General features: G+C 32.7%; 2 protein-coding genes across 3 annotated transcripts; both read right to left on the bottom strand.

Annotated features, from left to right (window-relative positions):
• Nucleotides 1-5,156: 5,156 nt before the first annotated feature.
• LOC111700443 (RNA-binding protein 5) lies at nt 5,157-9,205 on the bottom strand. 2 transcript variants are annotated; one of them, XM_023471346.1, is made up of 8 exons: nt 9,135-9,205; nt 8,105-8,183; nt 7,636-7,717; nt 7,273-7,352; nt 7,002-7,100; nt 6,541-6,649; nt 6,018-6,111; nt 5,157-5,520 (listed from the first exon to the last, which is right to left on the bottom strand). In XM_023471346.1, exons 4-8 carry the CDS (start codon nt 7,335-7,337, stop codon nt 5,411-5,413), a joined length of 477 nt encoding a protein of 158 aa, XP_023327114.1. In that variant the 5' UTR covers nt 7,338-7,352; nt 7,636-7,717; nt 8,105-8,183; nt 9,135-9,205; the 3' UTR covers nt 5,157-5,410. The 2 variants fall into 2 exon arrangements, with proteins under 2 accessions (XP_023327114.1, XP_023327115.1); XM_023471347.1 differs by lacking the exon at nt 5,157-5,520 and adding an exon at nt 5,527-5,620.
• On the bottom strand, nt 7,621-24,642 carry LOC111700455 (RNA-binding protein 5). Its single transcript, XM_023471362.1, has 21 exons — nt 24,508-24,642; nt 23,025-23,151; nt 22,366-22,699; nt 21,175-21,491; nt 20,287-20,340; nt 19,326-19,422; nt 19,190-19,259; nt 18,743-18,816; nt 18,280-18,393; nt 17,509-17,635; nt 15,844-15,970; nt 14,546-14,631; nt 13,958-14,016; nt 13,601-13,683; nt 13,090-13,164; nt 11,915-12,058; nt 10,208-10,301; nt 9,541-9,612; nt 9,135-9,186; nt 8,105-8,183; nt 7,621-7,717 (listed from the first exon to the last, which is right to left on the bottom strand). The coding sequence occupies exons 1-21, from the start codon at nt 24,554-24,556 to the stop codon at nt 7,621-7,623; spliced, it is 2,331 nt and encodes a 776-aa protein (XP_023327130.1). The 5' UTR covers nt 24,557-24,642.
• Nucleotides 24,643-24,772: the final 130 nt, after the last annotated feature.

Genomic DNA, 24,772 nt, shown 5'->3' with positions numbered 1-24,772 from the left:
CCCCCCCCCCCCCCCGTCCAATCCAAGGACGGATTGAAATCTAGAAAATTTGATGAATACTCTATGTAATTGAGAACCAGAAGAATATATTTTTTACAAAATGTTAGATCAAATAAAAAAAATTTCAACTTTACAAAAAGTGTATTTTTTATGCATTTTTTTTTAAATGTACTCTTTACCCCTGCAGGGTAAGTTTATTCATTGAAATGTATAAACCTACTTAATACAAGCTATATCATTGTTGGACAGTGAAACTGACAGCAATTTCCTTAGGAAATATTATTCTCAAGGGACTGTCAGCGTATTTTCAAGTGACCCTCTATGCAAATAGATTGTTAAGTACAATAGATGGCAACCTAGTATTTGTACACTCTCAGTACAGTTGTATTGTTACGTCACAAGTGTCAACTCATTTTTTGTGTCGGACAAAATTATTAATAAAAGTGATAATTTTAGAATAAAGAGCTTATCTTACAGTGAAAAAGGTGCAATTTAGTGTCTTATTTATTTTCTGTTTTTACGTTTTTTTATTTAATCTTGAAAAACATGTCAAATAATGTAAGAAATTTTTTTTTCCTTGTTATATTTGACACTTGTGACATTGTGTATAATTGATCCATTTCTCTGTTGCCACCTATTGTACTTGATAATCTATTTGCCCTCTATGCAAATTTATCAATGTTGATATATCCTTAAACTGTTTATTTTTATTTTTGTGGTTTTTCTGTAAAAGCGGCTCGCGCATTTTTTGGTTAGAAGAAGCACCGGAGAAATTATCAAACTAAACACTTTTTTCGAATCAGAAAACTACAGGATTCTTCCTAATTTTTTATCAGATTAAATTTTCATCTCACATCAATATATGTGATGACCATAGATAAATAAATAAACATAGATAGCTTATGTTAACGTACGCAAAATCACCAAGAATTGTACAGTCCGCGAACTCATACTTCTAGGGGTCAAAGTGTACTTCAATGATAAGCGGGGTGGTTTGGTGTTTTAATGGATTTCATAAATGTCGTCTTATGCGCAATCTATCTTTATCTATGGTGATGACTGGTGATAAAAAATGTTAATTTAGAATAAATATATCGTCTTGACGTATTTTGATTTTATATAAAAAATGCCTGATGGAACAAATTAAAATTCTTAATATATTTTTTATTTATAATTAGCTTGAAAACCCAGCTCTGTCTGGAATCTAAATTTTCTCTATAAAAGTCAACCTAATTTAACCTAGAATACAAGACAAATTGGATATTAATTATTATGAATAATGAATGAAAGATTAAATAGATAAAGATTAGGATGAATAATGAATGAAGGATTGAATAGATAAAGATTAGGATGAATAATAAATGAAAGATTGAATAAAACTAGTTTAGGATGAATAATGAATGGAAGATTGAATAGATAAAGATTAGAATAAATAATGAATGTAAGATTGAATGGATAAAGATTAGAATGAATAATGAATGTAGGATTGAATGGATAAATATTATCTTTAATAATGAATGAAATATTGAATAGATAAAGATTAGAATAAATAATGAATGTTGGATCGAATGGATAAATATTATCTTGAATAATGAATGAAAGATTGAATAGATAAAGATTAGGATGAATAATGAATGGATGATTGAATAGATAAAGATTAGAATGAATAATGAATAAAGGATTCAATAAATATTAGGATGAATAATGAATAAAGGATTGAAAAGATAAAGATTAGGATGAATAATAAATGAAAGATTGAATAAAACTAGTTTAGGATAAATAATGAATGAAGGTTTGAATGTATAAAGATTAGGATGAATAATGAATGTATAAGATTGTATGCAAAAGCAAACTATAGTAAACTAACACTAACTCTACTTAAACTTGTACAATATCAATTTATCTATGTTCTGAAAAAGGAAAAAGCAAGAAAACTTTATATCAGCGTCTCATAAATACAATAATAAAAAAGCCCTGCAAATTCTTTTTATGTAATAGTTCCATAAAACTTGATTAAAAACTTACATGGATTAAAAATTAAGATTTGAAAACCATGAATTGTTTTTAGGCTGTTTTAACGTTAACGAAGAGAGGAAACCGACCTGAAGGGCATCTGTACTTATCATTGAGTAGTTTTTAAGAAAATATCAAGAAGTTTGAACTCCCCCACAACTGTTAAACTTCATGTAAGACGACATTTAATAAAGTTGCATGTAATTTTTTTTTCTTCCAAAAACGACAGTTTTTATAAAGTTCGTCGTTTCGGTAACGATCGTTAACATAATTGTCGATAACATTTTTTTTCAAGAACGATCGTTTTTTCAAAAACGATCGTTTTTTTAAGAACAATCGTATGAAAAACGATCGCAAATCGTTAAATAAAAACAATCGTTTTTACAAACGATCGTTATTTGTTTTCTAAAAGTTCAAAACGATTGGGTCGTTTTTAAAAGCGATCGTTTTTTCCGAAAACGAAACGATCGTTTTTGAAAACGAAACAAAAACGATCCTTTACACAAACGATTAACAACCCAACTTGTGGCCGCAGCGCTTTTCAAGCTTTCTAATACAAATCTTATTTCGAAGATAAAAAGAAGTTAATTAAAGATTTTTATCAGTAGAGAACGAATGTTTTAATTCTAACACATGCTATGTTTGCAAAAGAATCAAAGAAAGCAAAGACGATTTGACAAAGAAAAGACTAAAAATATTAAAAAGAGAAAAAAATATAATCAAACATAAGTAAAAAATTGGCGCGAATTAATGAGATGCTTAAAAATGCACGTTTTGCGTAGAACCTATATCTTTTTCATAACCCTTAAGCTTATTTAAATTTTTTTTAACATTACAAATAAATCCATCATTTTTATTTCTAAAAGTTGTCAGTTCATTGTCGAAAAATTCTAACAATCCTCCACCAGTTTATATCAAATATATTGTAAACAATAAATATGTAACTTTCCTTTCCTTTGATTTCTTTTTTTTTAGAATTGGGGGGAAATATTCCCACAACCTCTATTTTTGGAGGTTTTTAAATATTTTCTCCTGAAACACCTAATTTTGTATGTTTTTGTTATATTTCATAAATAAATTACTTACTTAGTTGTTCAGAAGTTTAGTAGGGAGGATTTTGCATATATAGATAAAAAATGAAGATATCTTTGTTTTGATATTGCTATTAAGGGTTAGAGACATACAGAGCGTCCCATATCATATTAGATTATCTCCAATCTTTAACGACAAAATAACCCATTAATACTCAAAAAACTTATCATTTTCCGCAAGAAAAATCTTATATAAGACTTATATTATTTTTCAAAATGATTCATTTTAATGAAATTTTCTTATTAGTCCCGAAAATCGCAATTTAGACCCGTTGACGGTCTAATATGATGTGGGACACCCTGTAGATTAATAACAAAACAGATAGAACTCTAGATTCTCTCTTTTTAAGATTTAGGGGTTTTTCATTCACAAAGTCACTTGTCTTCTTTTCTTGCATTTCATGGGGTAAACCATAGATAAAAAACAATTATGAAGAATTTAAAATCTACATGCAGTACCCACCCCGGGAGTTTTTCGTACACGGATATATTAACAAGTTGAGGTTATTGTGAACGAAAAACCCTTAATTCTTAAATAAGACATCTAGTGTTCTATCTGTATTGTTATTAATCTATGTTTAGAGCTGAAATTTCTCCTTGTCCTAAATATTTCCTAAGTCTTAGGAAACAAATTAAATGTTTGATGACTGCTTGAGGAGGGGAGGAAGACCAGCCACAACAATTTCTAGTCCGAGCCACATTCTCCTCATTTTCTCGTACGAGCCACCTCTAAATCCTCGTCCTTCCAATATTACTCTTTAAAAGAGTCTAGTTCTCCAAGATAAAACTATTTTTTTAGATTTCTAGCAAATCGAAAAGAATAGTTTCAATTGAATTGAAGTTTTCGAGTTCTATGTCCTTAAAAATGTTTTCACCTTTTTTACGCGCATTTTCAAATATTCCTGGTGTAGAATGCCGTAAATAATTCCGAGGTTATAGAACTTTTATCTTTATTGTTAATTATAGTGAATACCATAGATATCTTCCGGGTGGTTCCATGGGGAAAGGCAGAGGTAAACCAAATATTTTGCTATTTATTTCATATTGCAAAGGTTGGCCATTACGGTGGCAGAAGAGTTTTAAGTTTTACCTAAATAAAGTTTGACATCATTCTCATGTCTCTAAAGTTTCAAACATGATTTAATCATTGCAATACTTTAGTCTATCCATTTTTTATGCCCTAACGTGGATTTCGAGGTGGTTCGGACGAGAAAATGAGGAGAATGTGGCTCGGAAGAGAAGTTGTTGTGGCTAGCCTTCCTCCCCTCGCCTGAGGGTCCCTGATCTTTGCAAGGTTTTGCACGCACTTGTATTTTTCAAAGTCAACAAGTATGGGTTGGCATTGCAGTTAAATTTTTCGATCATCATTCTGCTATTTTAAGGTTCAACATGGCATTCGAAGATTTAAGTTTAAAGCGTTATAATCAAATACTAAAACTTTTTGACGGAACCATAAAAGTTACTTTTATAGTTCCGTCGTTTTTAATCATTTGTTTTTTAAGTACATTCTGAACCTGAAAAAATTCCTTTTTCCCATCACGTAATTTTTTTAAAATTCCACGGGCAACGCCGGGCATTTTAGCTAGTTAGTTATAAGCTGAACTGAACAAAAAACAAGATTGTTCAAATAAGTTAAAACTTCATGAGTCTGTCTGTTTTGTTATTTGCAAAGTATTTGATAGGACTTGCTGTGCATAATTACTTCCGTCTTAGTAAAGTGTATACAAATAACTTAGCATTGTCCTAGGAGGCTGATTTTTTGCATGCGAGCTTAAAATTATGTATATTACATGAACTTTTTGGTTTTGAACGGATCTGAGCCAAAGTGCGCACGCTCGCGCTCTTATATACGACTTTTTTACAGTAAATCAATCTTGACCGCATTAATTGCACTTGAACATATATCCTGACAATCTTGAAACAAATATACGGTCAAAAACTTCACCTCCAAAGCCTGAAATGTCCGTTCGTGCGCGCAATAAAAAAATATCTTTGAATACATATATGCTAAGTTGCTAAGTGTTCTTGCCATCTCACAGAACCCATATGGAATAAACAGGAAAAAAGATTTATTTAAATCAGATTTTTTAATTCATTTCACAAAAAAAATAGTTAACCTTGTACTACAAGAATCAACAGTAGATTACAAGAATATGATCCAAGGTTGATTACAGCTGCAGGGATTTGATCAATAATAAACTACAGCTGGATTTCATCCATAATTGATTATACAGGAATTAATCAATAATTGATTTCACAGGGATAAAATCAATAATTGATTAAGCAGGGATTTGCTAAGTAATTGATTAACCATTATTGTCTTCTCCTCTCTCAGTATATCTACTCCAGAGTGTGCGTTTAGCAGTTTCTCTATAATCATCATTAGTTCGGCGTGCAACCTGCTTCACCCCCAACCCTAGAAACATGTATAGTTAGTTCGACGTGTAACCTGCTTCACCCCCAAACTTAGAAACATGTATATTTAGTTCGGCGTGCAACCTGCTTCACCCCCAACCCTAGAAACATGTATAGTTAGTTCGGCGTGCAACCTGCTAGGGGCGGATACAGAATTTAAGTGAGGGGGGCAAGATTTTTTAGGAACAAAAAAATTCATAATAAGGAACAAAAAATTCTGTATTATTATAGTTTATTAAGACAGATATTTTTCCTAGACAATTAGGATAATTAATTCTATATAGAACTAGACACTAAACCTACCTGCAGAATTAGACACTAGACAATTAGGATAATTAATTATATATAGAACTAGACACTAAACCTACCTGCAGAATTAGACACTAGACAATTAGGATAATTAATTATATACAGAACTAGACACTAAATCTACCTGCAGAATTAGACACTAGACAATTAGGATAATTAATTAAATATAGAACTAGACACTAAGTCTACCTGCAGAATTGGTTCTTCCATCACTCGTATCAACAATATCAGTTCTTCCTTGATTAGCTTTACCCAATCCTAGGCCTTCCTTCCAACCCATTTTCTTAACAAATAAGAAGACTTGTAAACTTACAGAATAGATTAGAAAAACCTTTAAAGGATCTTTAGGCGCAATTTCAACTGACCCTCAATTAAAAGATGTCAACGCCCGATTTAACGATACCCTTTACACCTTTATCTGATCAATTCATACTTTATCAGACAAAAGGTACTGATGTGAATGGAGCATTGTCCTCTTTGCATGGAGGGTCACTTGAAATTACGCTGTCAATTGTATATTAAATGTCTACAGATTTTGGATTTTTGGAATAGTATTTGGTAAAGGAAATCGACAAACATATTCATTAACTGCATAATTTTGATATGGATCCTAACCACTGTTTTCAAATACTTTTTCAAATTAATTAAAACAAATCCATAGAACAGTAAAAACAATTATTGTGCTTTTATAAACTTCGGATTTTTTTTTTACCTGAAGCATTTTATTTCCAACATTATCGTCGCCAATTTTCATGTCAGTTGTGTCAGCTGCAGTAGATGCAGCAATATTATCCATAGCTTTCATATACTTCTCCTTAAACCTTAAATACAGTAATTTCAGCAATATTATCCATAGCTTTCATATACTTCTCCTTAAACCTTAAATACAGTAGTTGCAGCAATATTATCCATAGCTTTCATATACTTCTCCTTAAACCTTAAATACAGTAGTTGCAGCAATATTATCCATAGCTTTCATATACTTCTCCTTAAACCTTAAATACAGTAGTTTCAGCAATATTATCCATAGCTTTCATATACTTCTCCTTAAACCCTTAAACACTTACTTACGGCCCGTGGCTAAGATGTTTCTAAAGTTTTAATTCTCTAATATAATTAAAAATAAATTTCAAATTTCAAATTTCTGCAAGCGAAATAGAAATGTTTATTTACTTGTTGGGAGGAGGAATGTCATCATCTCCAAACTTATTCCTTCTCTCCTTGGCTCTATCTCTGTACTGGAGACCAACAGGAGCACTTAACCTTCGTTCCCTAGATAAATGATTCATCAAACAAACAAACAGTTGATCAATCAATCAATCAAAGAAACAATCAGTTAGTCAATCAATCAATCAGCTAGTCAATCAATCAATCAATCAATCAATCAATCAATCAATCAACAAATTATTTAATCAAGAAATCCATCAATCAATCAATCACTTACATTTTTGCTTGCTTCCATGTTTCCAGATTTTGCTTGTGAAGGTCAGAGACAGTGTTGTGTTTCATTAATTTGTCTTTTGTCTGGAATAACATTATATTTATTGAATTATGTCTAGTTATTGTCTAGAATACATTATATTTCATGAATTATGTCCAGCTATTGTCTAGAATAAATTATATTTAATGAATTATGTCCAGCTATTGTCTAGAATACATTATATTTAATGAATTATGTCCAGCTATTGTATGTCTATTGTCTAGCTATTGTATGTCTATTGTCCAGCTAATGTATGTCTATTGTCTAGCTATTGTATGTCTATTGTCTAGCTATTGTATGTCTATTGTCTAGCTATTGCTCCACTACCTGAAATTGTCGCTTACAAAGAAGACAGGCATATTTGTCCCAATCTGTTAATTGAAGTTCATCTTCTTCATCATCTTGGTATCTAAACCAGAGATAGAATCATATTTAACAGCATGTCTTAAAGTTGACAATAGCCCAGGAAACAAACTAGGTTTCCATGGAAAGAAATTTAACCAAATTATTATTATTTGACAAGAGGCCGAATTTAAAGAATTTGAGCCGCGACTCAATTTTGGTGGTTCCGCTTAAATTTGTATTAAATTTTTTAAGATTTAAGCCGGCGCTCAATTGAAACCGATTTTTGGGGGATTTGAGACGCGGCTTAAATTCATTAAATTCGGACAAAGGTTTGAACATTTTCTCAGATCTCAGATCCAGTTTTTAATCCAGGTACACTATCAATGAAGCATCACAACATATATCATTTAAATTTGATTGTCAATAATAATTCAAAAATGAAGGTGGTTACCCTGCAAGACCGGGCAGAGGGCCAGGATCAACCGGTCTGTCATTCCTTTGCAGGATAGAAAATGCAATATCCTCTACACCTAGATAGATAGAAAAATAGATTACAGTTAGATAGAAGGATAGACAGAGAGATACCATCTATTAGATACAGTGGGAGGACCCATAAAACTGTTGTTTAGAAAGACGACCATTACAGAAATTTATGTGTACTTGATTTTGTTAAAAAGCTAATATTTACTCACTTACTAATCTAAATGGGCCTGTGTATGGGTTTATGTTCATAATTTAAGTGAAATAATCGTCTTCCTAGTCCACTGTTGTATGTTGTTTATATGAAAAAAGTTGAAATTTCTTTAAACCAGTGCTTAGGATCCGGATCCGGAAGATTTTGGCTTCCTGGATCCGGATCCGCAAAAATATGCGGATCCACGGATCCGGATCCAAGGGGAAAAATATAAACCAAAAACTGCAAAAAAAAAAAAAAAATTTTTACTCCTAAAACCCAAATCTGATTTTTTGAAAAAAGAGAGATTATAAGAATTTCCTCATTTCTGAATGGTTCAACAAGTTTTAGGATAAAAATAAGCGAAAAAAGTAAAACAAAATATTTAAAATTATATTTTATTAAAAAATTCAGTAAATCTTAAAGAAATGACCTGGACCCGGATCCGGATTTGGATCCATTTTTTTCCAGTGCGGATCCGGATCCACATCAAAATTAAATGGATCCTAAGCACTGTTTTAAAGTATTTCGGTAAGAAACCTAAGAAACAAGATTCTACCGACCATCATGTATTTGATATTTTAAGATGTCTTCTGTAAATTTTATCAATTTTAATATCCCATCTCTAAACAAGATGAAATACACCAACCGGAAGTGGATTTTCAATCGGAAGTGTAAACCGGAAGTAGATTTAAACAGAATTTTAGCTTGGCTAAAGTTTGCCTAATGACTCTGTCATTATATTTGAAAATAACCATCAACATTATTATTATCAAATATATATTTGTTAAACTTGTTTATGATTTACCTTTTTGGGCAGGTATCACAGTAATTTCAGGTGCTGCGGGTACCTCCCGGGCCTACAACAGTAGATTCAGTGTCGTATTCAGGAATTTGTCCAGGGGGGGGGATACCGCCATCGGAGCGATATACATATAAGTAATAAGTATGTATATTATATATTATAAATATAGGTCAACAAAATTAATATGTCAATAATATTAATTTGAGGATTTGGAATTATGACTTCAGGGACAAATTTTTGGGTGTAAAAAAGTAAAAAAAAGGTGAAAAAGCTCCTATATTACCTGGGCAGCATCTGAATCTGAGAAGTATAAAAAGGTGAAAAAGCTTAAAAGCTTCTAAATTACCTGGGTAGCATCTGAATCTGAGAAGTATAAAAAGGTGAAAAAGCTTAAAAGCTTCTAAATTACCTGAGCAGCATCTGAATCTGGGGCCGGGAGAAAGGTTTCATGAGTAGCGTCCCAGTAGCAAAATTGTGTTGTCTGGATCAAAAAAACACAAATAAAAATTAAAATCAAGTTTAAAACGACTGTCGATGTAATTTCAAGTCAGCCTCGATTTATATTCCATGTCTGATTCACAACAGTAGCCTTTCAAACTGAGCGATAATTATCAAGTTCTTCTTTTTTCTCTCTCTGAAAATTGATACTATTTGAATTGCGGTTCGTCTATAAACGAGACTTGTATATTCATGCAGCAGAAACAAGTAAGTCAAATATACAAATCGAACAATATAGGGGAAAAGGGCACTGTTGGAAATTCATATATATATGTTGTTGAAATGGATATCATGCGTGCGAAAAATTTTTTGCTGTGATTTTTAATTTTCTAGTTTGTTTTCGATCAAAATAAAAAAAAATAAAAATCCCGGCAAAAACTTTCTCGCAAATAATAATACTCACTACAATGACATAAATAGAAATTAGTTTTCAGGGTTTTATTTTCAGAATCCGGGAAATTAAACTAAACTAAATGACTTGAAGGGGGAAAGATAGCAAACATAATGGAAAACTTGCCAGTTGATTTTTAAGTGGTCCCCATTCCTAACATTCAATTCAATTTCATTTCATGTTTTTCCTTTGAATTATAATAGTATTGTGAATTGGAATCGTAGTAGAGAGTAGACACAGGATCGTAATAATATCCACTCGACTCATCAAACTGGTAGGTACTGAAATATATAATTAATAAATAAACATGCCGATCAAAAACAGTTCAACTGCTTTTCAAAAGGAATAAAGTTTTTGTCACATTAATCTTCAATTCTGTAATTCCCGTATCATTACAACCTAATAGTGTAAACCTTTGATTTTTAAAACTTACTTTCAGTAAAAAATTAAATTTTCAGTGTACACATTTTTTATAGGATTTAAATTTGAATTTTTTAGTACTAAAATTTTAAGTGTACGTTTATATTTCTAAAAAGATTCAAATTTTAATGTGTCAGTTTTTTAGAACTGAATTTTCTTTGCAAATGTTTTATGAGATTCAAATTATGATGTGTCAGTTTTTTAGAACTGAATTTTCATTGTAAATATTTTATAAGATTCAAATTTTGATGTCAATTTTTTAGAAGTGAATTTTTATTGTAAATATTTCTTAAGATTCAAAATTTAATGTGTCAGTTTTTTAGAACTGAATTTTCATTCTAAATATTTTATAAGATTCAAATTTTAATGTGTCAGTTTTTTAGAACTGAATTTTCATTGTAAATATTTTATAAGATTCAAATTTTAATGTGTCAGTTTTTTAGAACTGAATTTTCATTCTAAATATTTTATAAGATTCAAATTTTAATGTGTCAGTTTTTTAGAACTGAATTTTCATTTTAAATATTTTATAAGATTCAAATTTTAATGTGTCAGTTTTTTAGAACTGAATTTTCATCTTAAATATTTTAAAGATTCAAATTTTAATGTGTCAGTTTTTTAGAACTGAATTTTCCTTGTAAATATTTTATAAGTTTTAATTTTGATGTGTCAGTTTTTCAGAACTGAATTTTCATTTTAAATATTTTATAAGATTCAAATTTTAATGTGTCAGTTTTTTAGAAGTGAATTTTCATTTTAAATATTTTATAAGATTCAAAATTTAATGTGTCAGTTTTTTAGAACTGAATTTTCATTTTAAATATTTTATAAGATTCAAATTTTAATGTGTCAGTTTTGCTGAAGAAAATACTTGACTAAACATAAACTCGGTATTCTTCCCGCGTTAACAGTATTCGTTAAATGACTGGAAATATAATTCTTCATTAAAACATATCATAACATTGGTAGATCGGGCTGAACACCCCGGATGTTGGCAAGACTTAAAACTCAAGACTACATTCAGGAGCCTTAAGCCATCCCTGCATAATATGATTTGATTTATTTTGATTTGTAACTTAAATTTTTATAATTTCTATGGGTCACTTTTAGCAGTGACATTTTTAGTGTACATTCATTTTTTAACCAATGCTTAGGATCCGGATCAGTTGGATCCGCAATATTTTGGCTTCCTGGATCCGGATCCGCAAAAATATGCGGATCCACGGGATAAAATATCAACCAAAAGAAAAAAAAATTTACTCTCAAAACCCAATTCTGAACTATTGAAAAATTAGACACAAAATTTGAAAATTTTGCTTTGTTAAAAAAAAATCAGTAAAGAAATAACCTGAATCTGGATCCGGATCCGAATCCGCATTCAAATTAATTGGATCCTAGGCACTGTTTTTAACAGGAACTAACAATCTGCTTTCGTAAAATCTCCTCTATTATTATCATAAGGATATGTTTTTACCTTGTGTCTGGAGGAGGATATTTTTTATAAACAACACCGTTGATAGAAATGGAACCTAGATCCACTGGGACGGGTGGTCCTTTCTTCTCCGCATAGATGGCCTTCAGGGCGGGGGTAGGATCCCCGCCCTCCTTGTAGTAAGTTCTGGAATATAAAATATTTCGTTAAAACATGACAATTTTCAATATTAAAGGAAACCCCAAGGTTACAATGCAAGGAAAGTTAATTGCAGTTGCGTATACTCTGCGCACATATTGAAACCAGTTCTCTCCGGGCAGAATTTGTAAACAAGAATAGATGCATCAGTGTTCGATTAGCATCCGAGGAGGTTAAAGCATTAAATTTTGATAATTCACATGATAGTTTCCTATTACCAGAATATTTCATTAATTTTTTATGTGAAAGATGGATTCCATGTCAGGCTTCGACATCTGTGCTGTGTTTACATTACCGCCCAGAGACAGTACACTGCAGTACAAAAGATGCGCACACCTCTGAAATAACTTTCCTTGCATTATAAGTTAACCTTGGGAAACCCCGTCAATATAACCTACAATAAAGGGACTGACCATCAATTTCTTAATTGTCATTATCAGATTCACAACAATACCATTTAAACCTTTGTCTGATCAGGGTTGAATAAGATATCATTATTTTATAGTGAGAGAAAATAGCTATTTTAGATTTTATTTTTTGTATTTTTTACACTTAAGAAAATGAAGGAAATTGTCAAAATTCAACACGTTTTTAGCCGGTATTGTACTTTAAAGGGTACAGATGTAAATCGAACACTTTAAATTGCGGTTCACTTAAAATTACGTATACAATCCCTCAGATTATAAGCGTTCAAGACAAGTGTTAAAATTCATTAAAGATTTCTTTTTATCTCTTCTTAAGTTCCATTGGATATTAATTTCATAGGTTTTCGATATATGGCGTAGGTAGCAATATTATAAATTTAATTTCAAAGTGTCAAAAATGACTTCTATTGAGGGCCGAACTTTTTTATTGGCTAAAAAAATCGACGCTTCTCTTCAGGAGTATCAGGAGAAAGATCTGTTTGGAGGACCCAGACCATCGGGTGAACACCCGGCCCCAGGCCATCCACAGATGAGGTATTACCTTATTAGTTGGTTAGTGAGGTTACAATATCAAAATTTTAAAAAAAAGCTTACGTATAGTATTGTATATAGCTAGCTCGTTCAGCTGGATGTTTAGCATATAGATCTGCAGAATACTCGGCCATTTTCCTAAATTATTCAATCAATCCATTAGCAATACATCAATCAATCAATCATACAGTCAATTAATTTATATGATATTTTTGAATTGCGCAATTAAACATAAATCCAGCCATTTCCCAAAAAAATCAATTCACCAAACAACCAACCAATTAATCATTTGATCAAGCAAGTGACTGATCATGCAGAAAACTAAAACCAGATTACACAGTAAAATAAAATCAATCAATCAGTTTATATATCAAGCAATTGATTAATACCAGTTTACTAGAAATAATTAATCAATCAAATCCGTCCAACAATCCATTCATCGAATCTACCAACTGTCCAATCACCCAACCACCCAACCAACCAACCAACCGGCCGACCGACCGACCGACCGACCGACCGACCGACCAACCAACCAACCAACCAACCAACCAACCAACCTATCAAGCGTTTTTACCTAATTTCCTCCTCTGAGAACTGTGCCTGAGTATCCTGTTGTGAGGGGACCATGGACCCTGTATTACCAGCTGGTGCATCAACCTTTAAATTAAAATACAATTGTATCATGGTGTACGGAACAAAACTTAAAAAAAATATATTCGTATACAGATATAAATAAAAGAGCCGGATAACCTTAATTCAAACAATTTTTAAAATATGGAATAACAGACAATTTGAAAATATTAGTGGGTTGAGAGGCATCTTTTGATTTATACAATTGTTTAAGTAATACACGTTGCTTCTAATTTGCTAATGTATGATTTGAAACTTTTGATTTAACAGTTGCATCCTTCATTACAGAGAAAATATATACCAGACACGATTTCTCCTTTTCATTCTCCTGTTTTCTGTAGGCAACCAACAACTTTTTACCTACGAATAAGAATAAGAATAAGAATAAGAATAAGAATAAGAATAAGAATAAGAATAAGAATAAGAATAAGAATAAGAATAAGAAAAGAAAGAATAAGAATAAGAATAAGAATAAGAATAAGAATAAGAATAAGAATAAGAATAAGAATAAGAATAAGAATAAGAATAAGAATAAGAATAAGAATAACAATAAGAATAAGATTAACAAAAAGAATTAAGATTAAGAATAAGAATAACACAGTAAACTGTACATACTGTAAATAAACACAGTTAACGTTACAGTGTACATTGTACTCTAATTGAAAACACTATAAACTTTACAATTTACTATAACTGAACACAACAAACTGTACACTGTTATGTAACTTAACACAGAAAACTGTACACTATACTGTAACTAAACCCAGTGAACTTTACACTGTACTGTAACTAAACCCAGTAAACTGTACACTGTACTGTAACTTAACACAATAAGCTGTACATTGTACTGTAACACAGTAAGCTAAACACTACTATAATGTTAACTTACCGTCAACGAAGAGTGATTTCTCAGAAATAGTGTTGTACAGAATCATAGCGTCCATAATTGATCTCATTTGTACATAGCACATCCCCCTGTTTAACAAATTAGCAGTGACTATAAATCGAAGAGAAAAGAAATACTCCTATGAGTAACATTTTTCCTTGCAGTTGTTCAACCCAAAAATTTTCGGTAGATTTTCTTGTAATTAAGTATACCATTCATTTTTTTAATCTCCATTTTTCTCATAAGATGTTATAAAAGAAGAGATCTGAAAGAAGCCCCAGCTTGGGCAACCCATGTCCTATCACTACTGAATTTCTTTAACAAAAAATAATTTTCAAATTTTTGGTTTTATTTTTTTCGCTTATTCTTAATCTAAAACTTTATGAACCTTTTCAGAAATGAGGAAATTCTTATAATCTCTCTTTTTTTAAAAGTTCAGATTTTGGTTTTAGGAGTAAAATAATTTTTTTTGCAGTTTTTGATTGATATGTTATACTACGGATCAGTATATTTTTGCGAATCCGGATCCGATTCCAGGAAGCCAAAATCTTCCGGATCCTAAGCAATGCTACTGATAACATCAATCCTAATCAATTCTAATAGTCTTCATTTTAGATGTATATAAATTTATTCTAGTCTTCCAATGTAGATTTTCCTCCTTGGGTTTAGAAACTTCTAACAAAGTGAAAACACGAATTGCGCATTTTTTTGTAGTTGAATTACAAAAATTTAAATTTAAAGAAGAGTTTTACAAAGTAATGTTACAGAGCTGAAAACTTTAAAATGGTGGATATCGAGATCAATTTCTGATTCTCTCTTTTTCTTAATCTCGAGACTAAACTAATCTTGTGTTTGTATCCTGAAAAGTGTATAAAATTCAACCAATTAGAGAAGAGTTCTCTAATTTTATTTCCTGTACTTTTGATGTCATATCATTTGGACTAATGTTCGATTGAACCAATGTAAGTTTGGACTAATGTTCATTTGGACTAAAGTTTAAAATAAAATTATTTGAACGTAAAGAATTTTTTATTTGTTCAAATGGACTAAAAACAGGTTTGTGAACAGCTGATTTTGCAATTGAACGTTGTTCAATCTGACAATAGTCCAATTGATAAAGCACAGTATATGTATTTTTTATCAAACGTAACTTTAATATAGTAAGGATTAAGGAAAAGAGAGGATTAAGTGTGTACAGTGGATACTCTGATTAAGGATATCCCATTCTAAAGTTTTCAGCTCAGGGAGATTTGTTAGTAATTTTAAAAATGTAAATTTTACTTTTAAAAATATATTTCTACCTCGACATACTGGTAAGTTTATCCTTGCTGATTGTTACAGAGAGAATTGGTAAAGCTGAGATTCCTTTCAGAGCTTTCATTATCGATTCTTCCATAGATAGAGCATCCAGACCACTCAGCATCAGAACTATAGATAGATAGATAAATTTCATTATAGATTCTTCCATAGATAGAGCATCCAGACCACTCAGCATCAGAACTATAGATAGATAGATAGATAGATAGATAGATTTCATTATAGATTCTTCATAGATAGAGCATCCAGTCCACTCAGCATCAGAACTATAGATAGATAGATAGATAGATAGATCATACAGTCCACTCAGAATCAGAACTATAGATAGATAGATAGATAGGTAGATAGAGCATCCAGTCCACTCAGCAACAGAACTATAGATAGATAGATAGATAGATAGATAGATAGGTAGATAGAGCATACAGACCACTCAGCATCAGAACTATAGATAGATAGATAGATAGATTTCAATAAAGATTCTTCCGTGAACACTGGACAGGGCATCAGAACTATGATAGATAGATAGTAGATATAATAAACTAACCACTGGTTGCCCCCCACCCCCTCCCTAAGAAGGCGTTAGTGTTCAGTAAAAAATCGATTATTTTTTTACTGTAGGATTTAAGTCTTTGCCACAAACTCAAATTTTTGAATCCCTATAAAAGTGCAACCTAATGGTGCAAACCATCAATATCTTAAACTAAGATTATTTAATCTAATTCATAATTTAAAAAATCTAAGGTCTTCGAATTGGGATACGGATTAGAAAATCATAATTTGTGGCAAAGACTCAATTCCTTTGCAGTAAAAATAAGCAAATTTTTAATAAGAAAATAGTTTTTTAAAATCTTTTCTTTTCAAGTAGTAAATGGTGTTTCCAAAATGATATTAAACAACATCCCAAGCCAAAAAGTGTTTTATGAATATTTTAAAAGTGCAAGTTAAAAATGTTCAAATACGTCATCAAAATTAAAGAGTTACAATTTTCAAAAAAAATGCAAAAACCGAGTTTTTGAACTGTGAATAAATTAATCATTTTTAAAGTTATTTCCCAAAGTAAAGATATTTTAGAATATGGATAGCATATAAAAACTTAACAAAACAATTGATTAAAAATGATATAAAACATCATTCTCAGTCAACACCTAGGGATTTAGCGAAAATTTCAAGAAATAAAATCAAAAAAGTTAACAAATGGCAAAAAATCACGTTTTTTTCTGGCGGCAGACGAAATAAAGGTTCAAAAAATAAAATATTTTGGATCTTTCTTATTTTTATATATATCTAATAAAAAGAAAAGAACACCTCTGAACAGTTTTACCAGGGCCGCCGTACCCTCCCCTTGTATGAACTAACCACTGGTTGGTTGAGGACTAGTTTCATCAGTCTCATCCTTTAGAAGTGTATTGGTAACATCTATCTCCCCCCCCACCACCTCCCCTTGTATAAACTAACCACTGGTTGGTTGAGGACTAGTTTCATCAGTCTCATCCTCTAGAAGTGTATTGGTAACATGTACCCCTCACCACCACCTCCCCTTGTATAAACTAACCACTGGTTGGTTGAGGACTAGTTTCATCAGTCTCATCCTCTAGAAGTGTATTGGTAACATGTACCCCTCACCACCACCTCCCCTTGTATAAACTAACCACTGGTTGGTTGAGGACTAGTTTCATCAGTCTCGTCCTCTAGAAGTGTATTGGTAACATCTATCTCAGGTCGAGGACAAGCACACTTATAACATTGCTCCCGGCGCTTGAAGTTCTGTGCATCACACTGGGCACAAAATACAAAGTTAAAGGGACTGTTCTGGTAATTTCAAGTGACCCTCCATATATAGACCTGGCATGTCCGACTTACAACAGTACCCTTTAAACCTTTATTTAATTATAAGAGGACATCGTAATTTTTCTGGTTTGAAAAGTGTTCAATTCTGATAATTTCCTAACATTGTTCAGCAGGATAAATGTGAAATTTAAGGGTACCGTTGTGAATCTGGCATACCATCAATGGAGACTCAGTCGATATTATGACTTCCACCCCCTTTAATTTTAAAAATGTATATGAAAATTTTCTTTTTACAAAAGCATCACAGAATAAAATCAAAGCATCACAGAATAAAATCAAAGTGGTAAAATCAAAAATTAATAATTCAGAAAGAAACTCTGTAAGAAAACAGTTATGAGTAATTAATTCCTGTAAAAAAACGATTTCAAAGAAAATTTCAGGAATTGTAATACAAACAAGAAGGACACAAGATAATAATAAAATAAGAAAAGAAATCAAATTGAACAAACAAAAATTTAAAAGACTTAATTGCTATAATTTCAGTTTTTAAATATCTAATAAAAATGAAAATGATTAAAATTATTAAGAATTCAATAAAAAGCCCATAAATATCATCTCTCAAAAAAAAGTACCTTTGGACATTTCCAGTCGACAAGAAGCTTGCTTGGTTCAACTCTAGTCTCCTTGAGGTCTCTAGCCTGGCTGTACTGCATCGTTATCTCCCATGTACCAAATCTCAGCATGCCCTGCAATATGTACAACGTCAGTTACAACTGTACTCGTGTTTTACGTACCCTCGGAATGGTGACCCGGAGGGATCTCCGACAAAAATGCACAATTTCCCGGGACACGGGCCCCAAAATCTGGCACATTTTTGACCCTGACAGTTCTCTCTTCTGTTATTTGTCCACTGTTCATTTTCTTTCGTAATTTGATTTTACATAAAAATGTTTTGATTGTTAAGTGAAGGAATTAGACTTTTTAATCTTTCATATTTCAATAACAGCAAAGGAGGGGTAGGGGTAGATGGGTGGGGCCGATTCTTTTAAAGATTTTTTTGATAAACCAGTTTGTATACTTCCTGAGGGTGAGTACCTGCTCAGCTTCGATCCACTCCTTCGCCTCGCTCACACTTGCGAATTCAACAAAAGCAAAGCCTCGGGATTCACCTAGTTGTGGTAAACAACATCCACATTAATAACAAGTAGACGGAGGAAAACGTTTAGTAACGTCTAATGACGTCTAAACAACGTCTAATGACGTCTAAACAACGTCTAATGACGTCTAAGATCCGATTTTCAGTAAATCTTCGGAATGAATATGCTCCTCGCGTGTAGTACAAATAAAGTTGGAGTCTTAGCAGACCAATAAGTATTTGTGGGTAAGCATGAACGCTTTTCTTAGAAACTCTCATATTAAGTATCTCAACACTTACCTTTGGGTACAAATGCGCAAAGAAAAATTCCATTTATTGAGACTAAAGCAAACGGGAATGCGCAAAAAAAAATGCGTAAAGGGAAATTTGCGGAACGTGTTACTCACCGGTATCTTTCTTCCTGATCAGACGAACTTCAGTAGCTTCGATTCCATGAGTTAGAATATTATCATGGATCTTAACAATGGAAAAAAATTATAAATAAATAATCGTGCTAAAATAATTCAAATATTTTCTTCTTACATCTTGTTCCAGAATGTAAACGGGAAGACCTCTAATCATAATTGTACTATTGGGTTCATCCGTCATCCAGTTTCCACAGTCATTACCTCCACCTCGCCTAGAAAAATTAGTTTAAACTAGTATCTTTCCTCACACATTTCAAGAGTGAGAATATCTTTGCTAGTCATCTTCGGTTTTGACTTTTATTTTTGGCGCAATCTGCGACATTTTCTCTTCTCAAAGTATCAAAACTAAACCAACAAAAGTTCGCAGATTTATTGGTTATTTTTTCGTATATTTGGGAAAATCGAAATTTTTTGTTTCACTTTTATCTTTGCTGTTCCAAAATTAAAATCGATAGTAGTCTTCATTGTATTGATATATATGACGCCGACAGTAAAAGTTTTGGTAAAATTTCACAATTACAATTATAATTGACCTTATTACTTTTATTGTTCAGGGGTATTTTTTGACTTCAGAAGAAAGATTGGGCTTCAACTGGAAAGTATTTTATTTCTCTTTATGATGATTTTTTCCCAAAAATTAATTCTATTCCCACAAAATCAGTGATTAACCACAATTCGCAATAAAAGCCAGAGGTGTATTATGCATATTTTTTCGAAAAATTCCCCATCCTTTTGAAACTCATTCCCCCCCCCCCCCACCACAGAAGTTATGTATGTTTGCGCAGAGCGCCAACATTTAGGGGTTCATTTGTTAAATTGGTGAAAGTAATCATTTTAAGGAAAATATCAACAAAATGTTGGATATAAAAAAATTTAAAAATCATTCTGAAGCTGGATGGGAAATGATGTTTTAGAAATGTTCACTCCTTTACTTATAAGTTTATCTTAAAAAATACCTTGAAGGTGTCCAAGACTGGCTTAAATACCTTGGAGGTGTCCTGGATCGGCTTAAATACCTTGGAGGTGTCCTGGATCGGCTTAAATACCTTGGAGGTGTCCTGGATCGGCTTAAATACCTTGGAGGTGTCCTGGATCGGCTTCTTCTCCTGTCCCTAGACCTGTCTCTGCGCCTTAATATTTATTTTTGCTAAATTCAGTTTTAGACATTTCTCATAAGAGGTGGGAACTCTTGTATTGTGCATATTGAGATCAAAGCTTGATCTCAATCTTTTTAATCTGCAGATTAATTTAATCTTTATTCGATATCCCACAGTGTAATTTTATCCTGAAGAAATTACTGGAATTAGGCATTGATCCTTAAATTAAAAGTGCCGCAGTGGATATCGAGATCAAGTGATTGAGATTATGAGTATCCAACGCAAAGGTTCCCAGCTCAGGTTGTGTTCACGCCAGATTGGTAGTGTAGGTTCGTTTCTAAAAACTTTGAATGAACACTTCCAAGAGTTTAAAACTGTATTATGTAATTTTGCTTTCATCAAACTTTACAGAAAAGATCAATGCAAAGTTTCCCCCTACCCCCCCCCCCAAAAAAAAAAAAAATCCGAATTGGTTTAAATGTGTTCTCTATTTGTAGAATGCATAACTTTAAAGTAGGAAAAATATTTCAATGTTTATTTTTACACCATCACTCATTAGTCCTTATAAATAATGAGCTAGTTTTGAACCGATCTGATATCTTTAATCAAACTTCCCAAGATTTCAAAACAGTTTTAGATGTTGCAGTTTTTTAAATTTAACTTTTTAATATTTGTATTCTTGAAAAATGGGGAAACGATCCAAAAGCTTAATTTTTGAGTTCGTTTTTTTCGTGTCAGTGTCAAATTTCGACATAGCGTGCGTTGAGAAACAGCAATTGATAAAAAAATATTTGCTCTTCTTGCACGATGCCAAATTTTGACCCTTAAAGAAAATACTGGACAAAAATATAGGAAAAAGAAACCAACCTGCGATCCCTACTTCTACTCCGACTTCTCCTGCTCCGGCTCCTCTTGCTCCGGCTCCTCTTGCTTCGACTTCTCTTGCTACGACTTGTTGAGCGACTCCTAGACCTGGTTCTATCCCTCCTCCTTCTCCTCTCCTTGCTTCTAGTTCTTCTTCTACTCCGGCTTCTCCGTCTATTGCCCCTACTCCAAGATCTACTACGTCGTCTACTTCTAGACTTAGACCTAGATCTAGATCTTGACCTTTTCTTAGCTTCTGATTTATCACTCTTTATGTCTTCTTCACCATTCTTGTCCTTCAAGTTAAATTCGGCAGAATTCTAAATAATCGTTAAATCATCATTTGTTTTAGGATTTAAAAACGTTTGTCATTAATGTTTCGGTCATGGTTTGCTTTATCAAAGCAGTGCTATGTATTTATCCTGCTTTGATGTTAAATAGCTTACTATGGAGTTGAATGGGTTCCCGGATATTCTCAATTCAGGACATTTTCAAATAATTTTAAAATCGAATTTTTTTTTTAAGATCTAAATATTTATTTACGTATCGAGGATATATTACAACTTGGTCTATATGGGTTTAACGGAAAAAAACTATTTTACGATAGTATCGTTTACATACATTAATTAAGAAGTAATCTATTAGTTTCCGGATACATTTTTTATCATTATTTTCTTATCAGAATTGATGTTACATTTAATATCGAGTATTGACGAATCAGCAGTTCAAACGAAAAAAAAATACATTTTGTTCAATAGGATAGCATATTTGTATACAATGTGAAATAGCAATACGATAGACACGGTGTGTGTTATCAATTATTAGAAAATGCTATAATTAACTTGAAGTTTATTTCTGCTTTTTCGACTAGTTTATTCTAGGCACATTTAAAAGTTACAATGATCATTCATTCACAACAGCACTCCTTGAAACCTGAGGCCGAATTTAAAGAATTCAAACCGCGTCGCTTGTCCAACAAAAACCGGTTCCAACAGAGAGCCGGCTCAAATCTCGAAACACTGAATACAATGTCAAGTGGAACCAACCTTGTTTACGCACAAATTCGTTAAATTCGGTCTCAGGGATAATTACAATCTCTAAAAATCACTCCCTCCCTCAAATTATCTCCCCCCCCCAGCAGTGAAAAAGGAAAGGGATCAAAATTTGATCCAATTTAAAAAACACAATGCCTACCTCGGTACTAACTTGAGCAGTGTGATCAACATTTCGTCCCTGCTCCTCCTTCCCTCCGTCTCTACTATCAGTTATTTGTTCTACTTCCTCCACATTCTCTTCCCCGGGAGCACCTTCATCCTCAACATACTCCTCCATTCCCTGGCCTCCAAACTGTTCTTCTTGGCCTCCATAATGTCCTCCATGTCCCAAATTAGGAGGCGGTGGTCCCCAGGGTGCCACATTCTGCCCCTGGCCCCAAAAAGCTCCGCCTCCAGGTGGGCCCGCCCCCCTGCCTTGAAACTGTCCAGGAAATGGTCCAGGGTGTTGAAAAGAACCGGCGCCACGGAACCCTCTGTAAATATTTTAATTAAAAGTATTTAAAATAAAATATCAAAATAGGAAAGCAATTATATCTATCATACAAGTATGAAAATCCTAGATTTGTATTCCTACTGTTAGGCTAAAAATATTAGTTAATAACTTGTTTACAAGAATGACGCATTTACGCATTTATGCATGTACTCATGTACTCATTCGCATATACTCATTTAGGCAGATATACTAATGTAAAAGCTTAGATGAGAATGCACAGTAGTAAAAACATACACCCCAAAAAATAGTGAAGTTTCTAGTCAGGAATTTTGGAATAAAATAAAATTTTAAAATTTTTTATTTACCTGTGACCGCCGACCCTGCCCGGGCCTCCATAACCACCTCCGAACCCTCCTCCGCCTCCGAAGTTTCCCCCACCTCCTCCGAAACCTCCACCTCCCCCTCTGCCTCCGTAACCTTGCCCACCAAAACCTTTATCAATAACGTATGTATTAGATGGAATTCATGCATAAGTTTTTTTTTAAAAATATGGCGGTAATTTCCTAGAGAACGATTTTTGGACCCTCCCCCTCCCCCTCCTATCAATTTTGTACATGGATCTTAAATGTAAGACATTTGGCCGCAGCGCTCGGCCCCCTAGTCTGTCCTAGCCGCAGCGCTCAGCCCAGAAAGTGTCTTAACCCAACCTAACCCTAAATAAATACTAAATATAAATTATGTACAAAATAGAAAGGAGGGGGGGTGTCCAAAAATCGCTCTCTAGGACAGACCCTCATTAGGTTAGTGGTTGTTAATTTGAACAGCTTGAATGATTGTACCCAAATTCCATTCCCGGAATGTTTATAGATTAAAACTTTTCTTGCAAAATCCACCGATAATATCAAAAGACTTTGCGAAATGATTATTTGTTGCTGTAGCCACGAACAAAATGGGTTCAGTCCTAGTATAATGTAAGTATAAGAAGGACGGCCTGCCATTGTAAACCGTCAAAACCCTACACATTCAAGTCTAACTTGTCAACATAATAAATTGCATTTTGAAAAATTGCTTGGGTCTGTCCTAGATAACGAGTTAAGGGTATAATCTTAGAGAACGATTTTTGGACCCCCCCCCCTCCTATCAATTTTGTACATGGGTCTGACAGGAAGTGTCTTAACTTAACCTAACCCGTGGCCGCAGCGCTCGGCCCCCTAGCCTGTCCTAGCCGCAGCGCTCGGACCAGAAAGTTTGTCCTAACCTAACCCTCAATAATAAAAGTAAAAGTACCTCAGGACGGACCCATTTAAAAAAATCAAACAAACCAACAGACTAACAAATGTACATGTGTCTCGCATCACATTAGACCGATTATAGCTCTAAATTAAGATTTGACTGGCTAATCAGGAAATTTAAAAAAGAATGAATCATTTAGAAAAAATGTCAAAGGCTAATATAAAAATGTCTCGCAAAAAATACCAGTTTTTCGTGTACTATGTGCGTATTTTGACGTTAAAGCTTGGAGATAGTCCAATACAAGGTACTAATGCAAGGAAAGTTATTTCAGAGGTGTACTCATATTTTGTACTGCAGTGTACTCTCTTTACACAAAAATAATCTATGAAATATTCTGGTCATAGGAAACTATTGTGTGAATTATCAAAATTAAATACTTTCATCTTGGATTAAAAATTCCACCCAGAGAATTCAATATGTACGCAGAGTATACGCGACCGCTATTGACTTTCCTTGCAAATTAGTACCTTGGTCCAATATGTCGCACGCTCTCGTATTATATTGTTATGTAAACATTATATATTAATTTACTAGATATATATAGAATACAGATACCTTGTTGGCCATTCCCGTAGTTCTCTTCACCCCCATAGGTGTACGCCATGGTTGGAAACCTGCGTAATAACGTTTAAAACCTTTAACTTGTGACGCAAAACGTATCTCGGCTAAACTAAATTAATTATTTATTTTGAGTACAGTTTGCGGCATTTACAACAATCTTTATTTGATGCTGTATCAACTGAACTTAGTATCTTCGAAACTAACACTAAAACTAAATAGAAAAAAATCGATCTACATAGAAAAAAATAATGAAAAATTA

The sequence above is a fragment of the Eurytemora carolleeae genome, unplaced genomic scaffold (genome assembly GCF_000591075.1).
Source record: "Eurytemora carolleeae unplaced genomic scaffold, Eaff_2.0 scaffold369, whole genome shotgun sequence".
Lineage (NCBI taxonomy): Eukaryota > Metazoa > Arthropoda > Copepoda > Calanoida > Temoridae > Eurytemora > Eurytemora carolleeae.
This window is presented reverse-complemented; position numbering and strand designations above follow the sequence as displayed.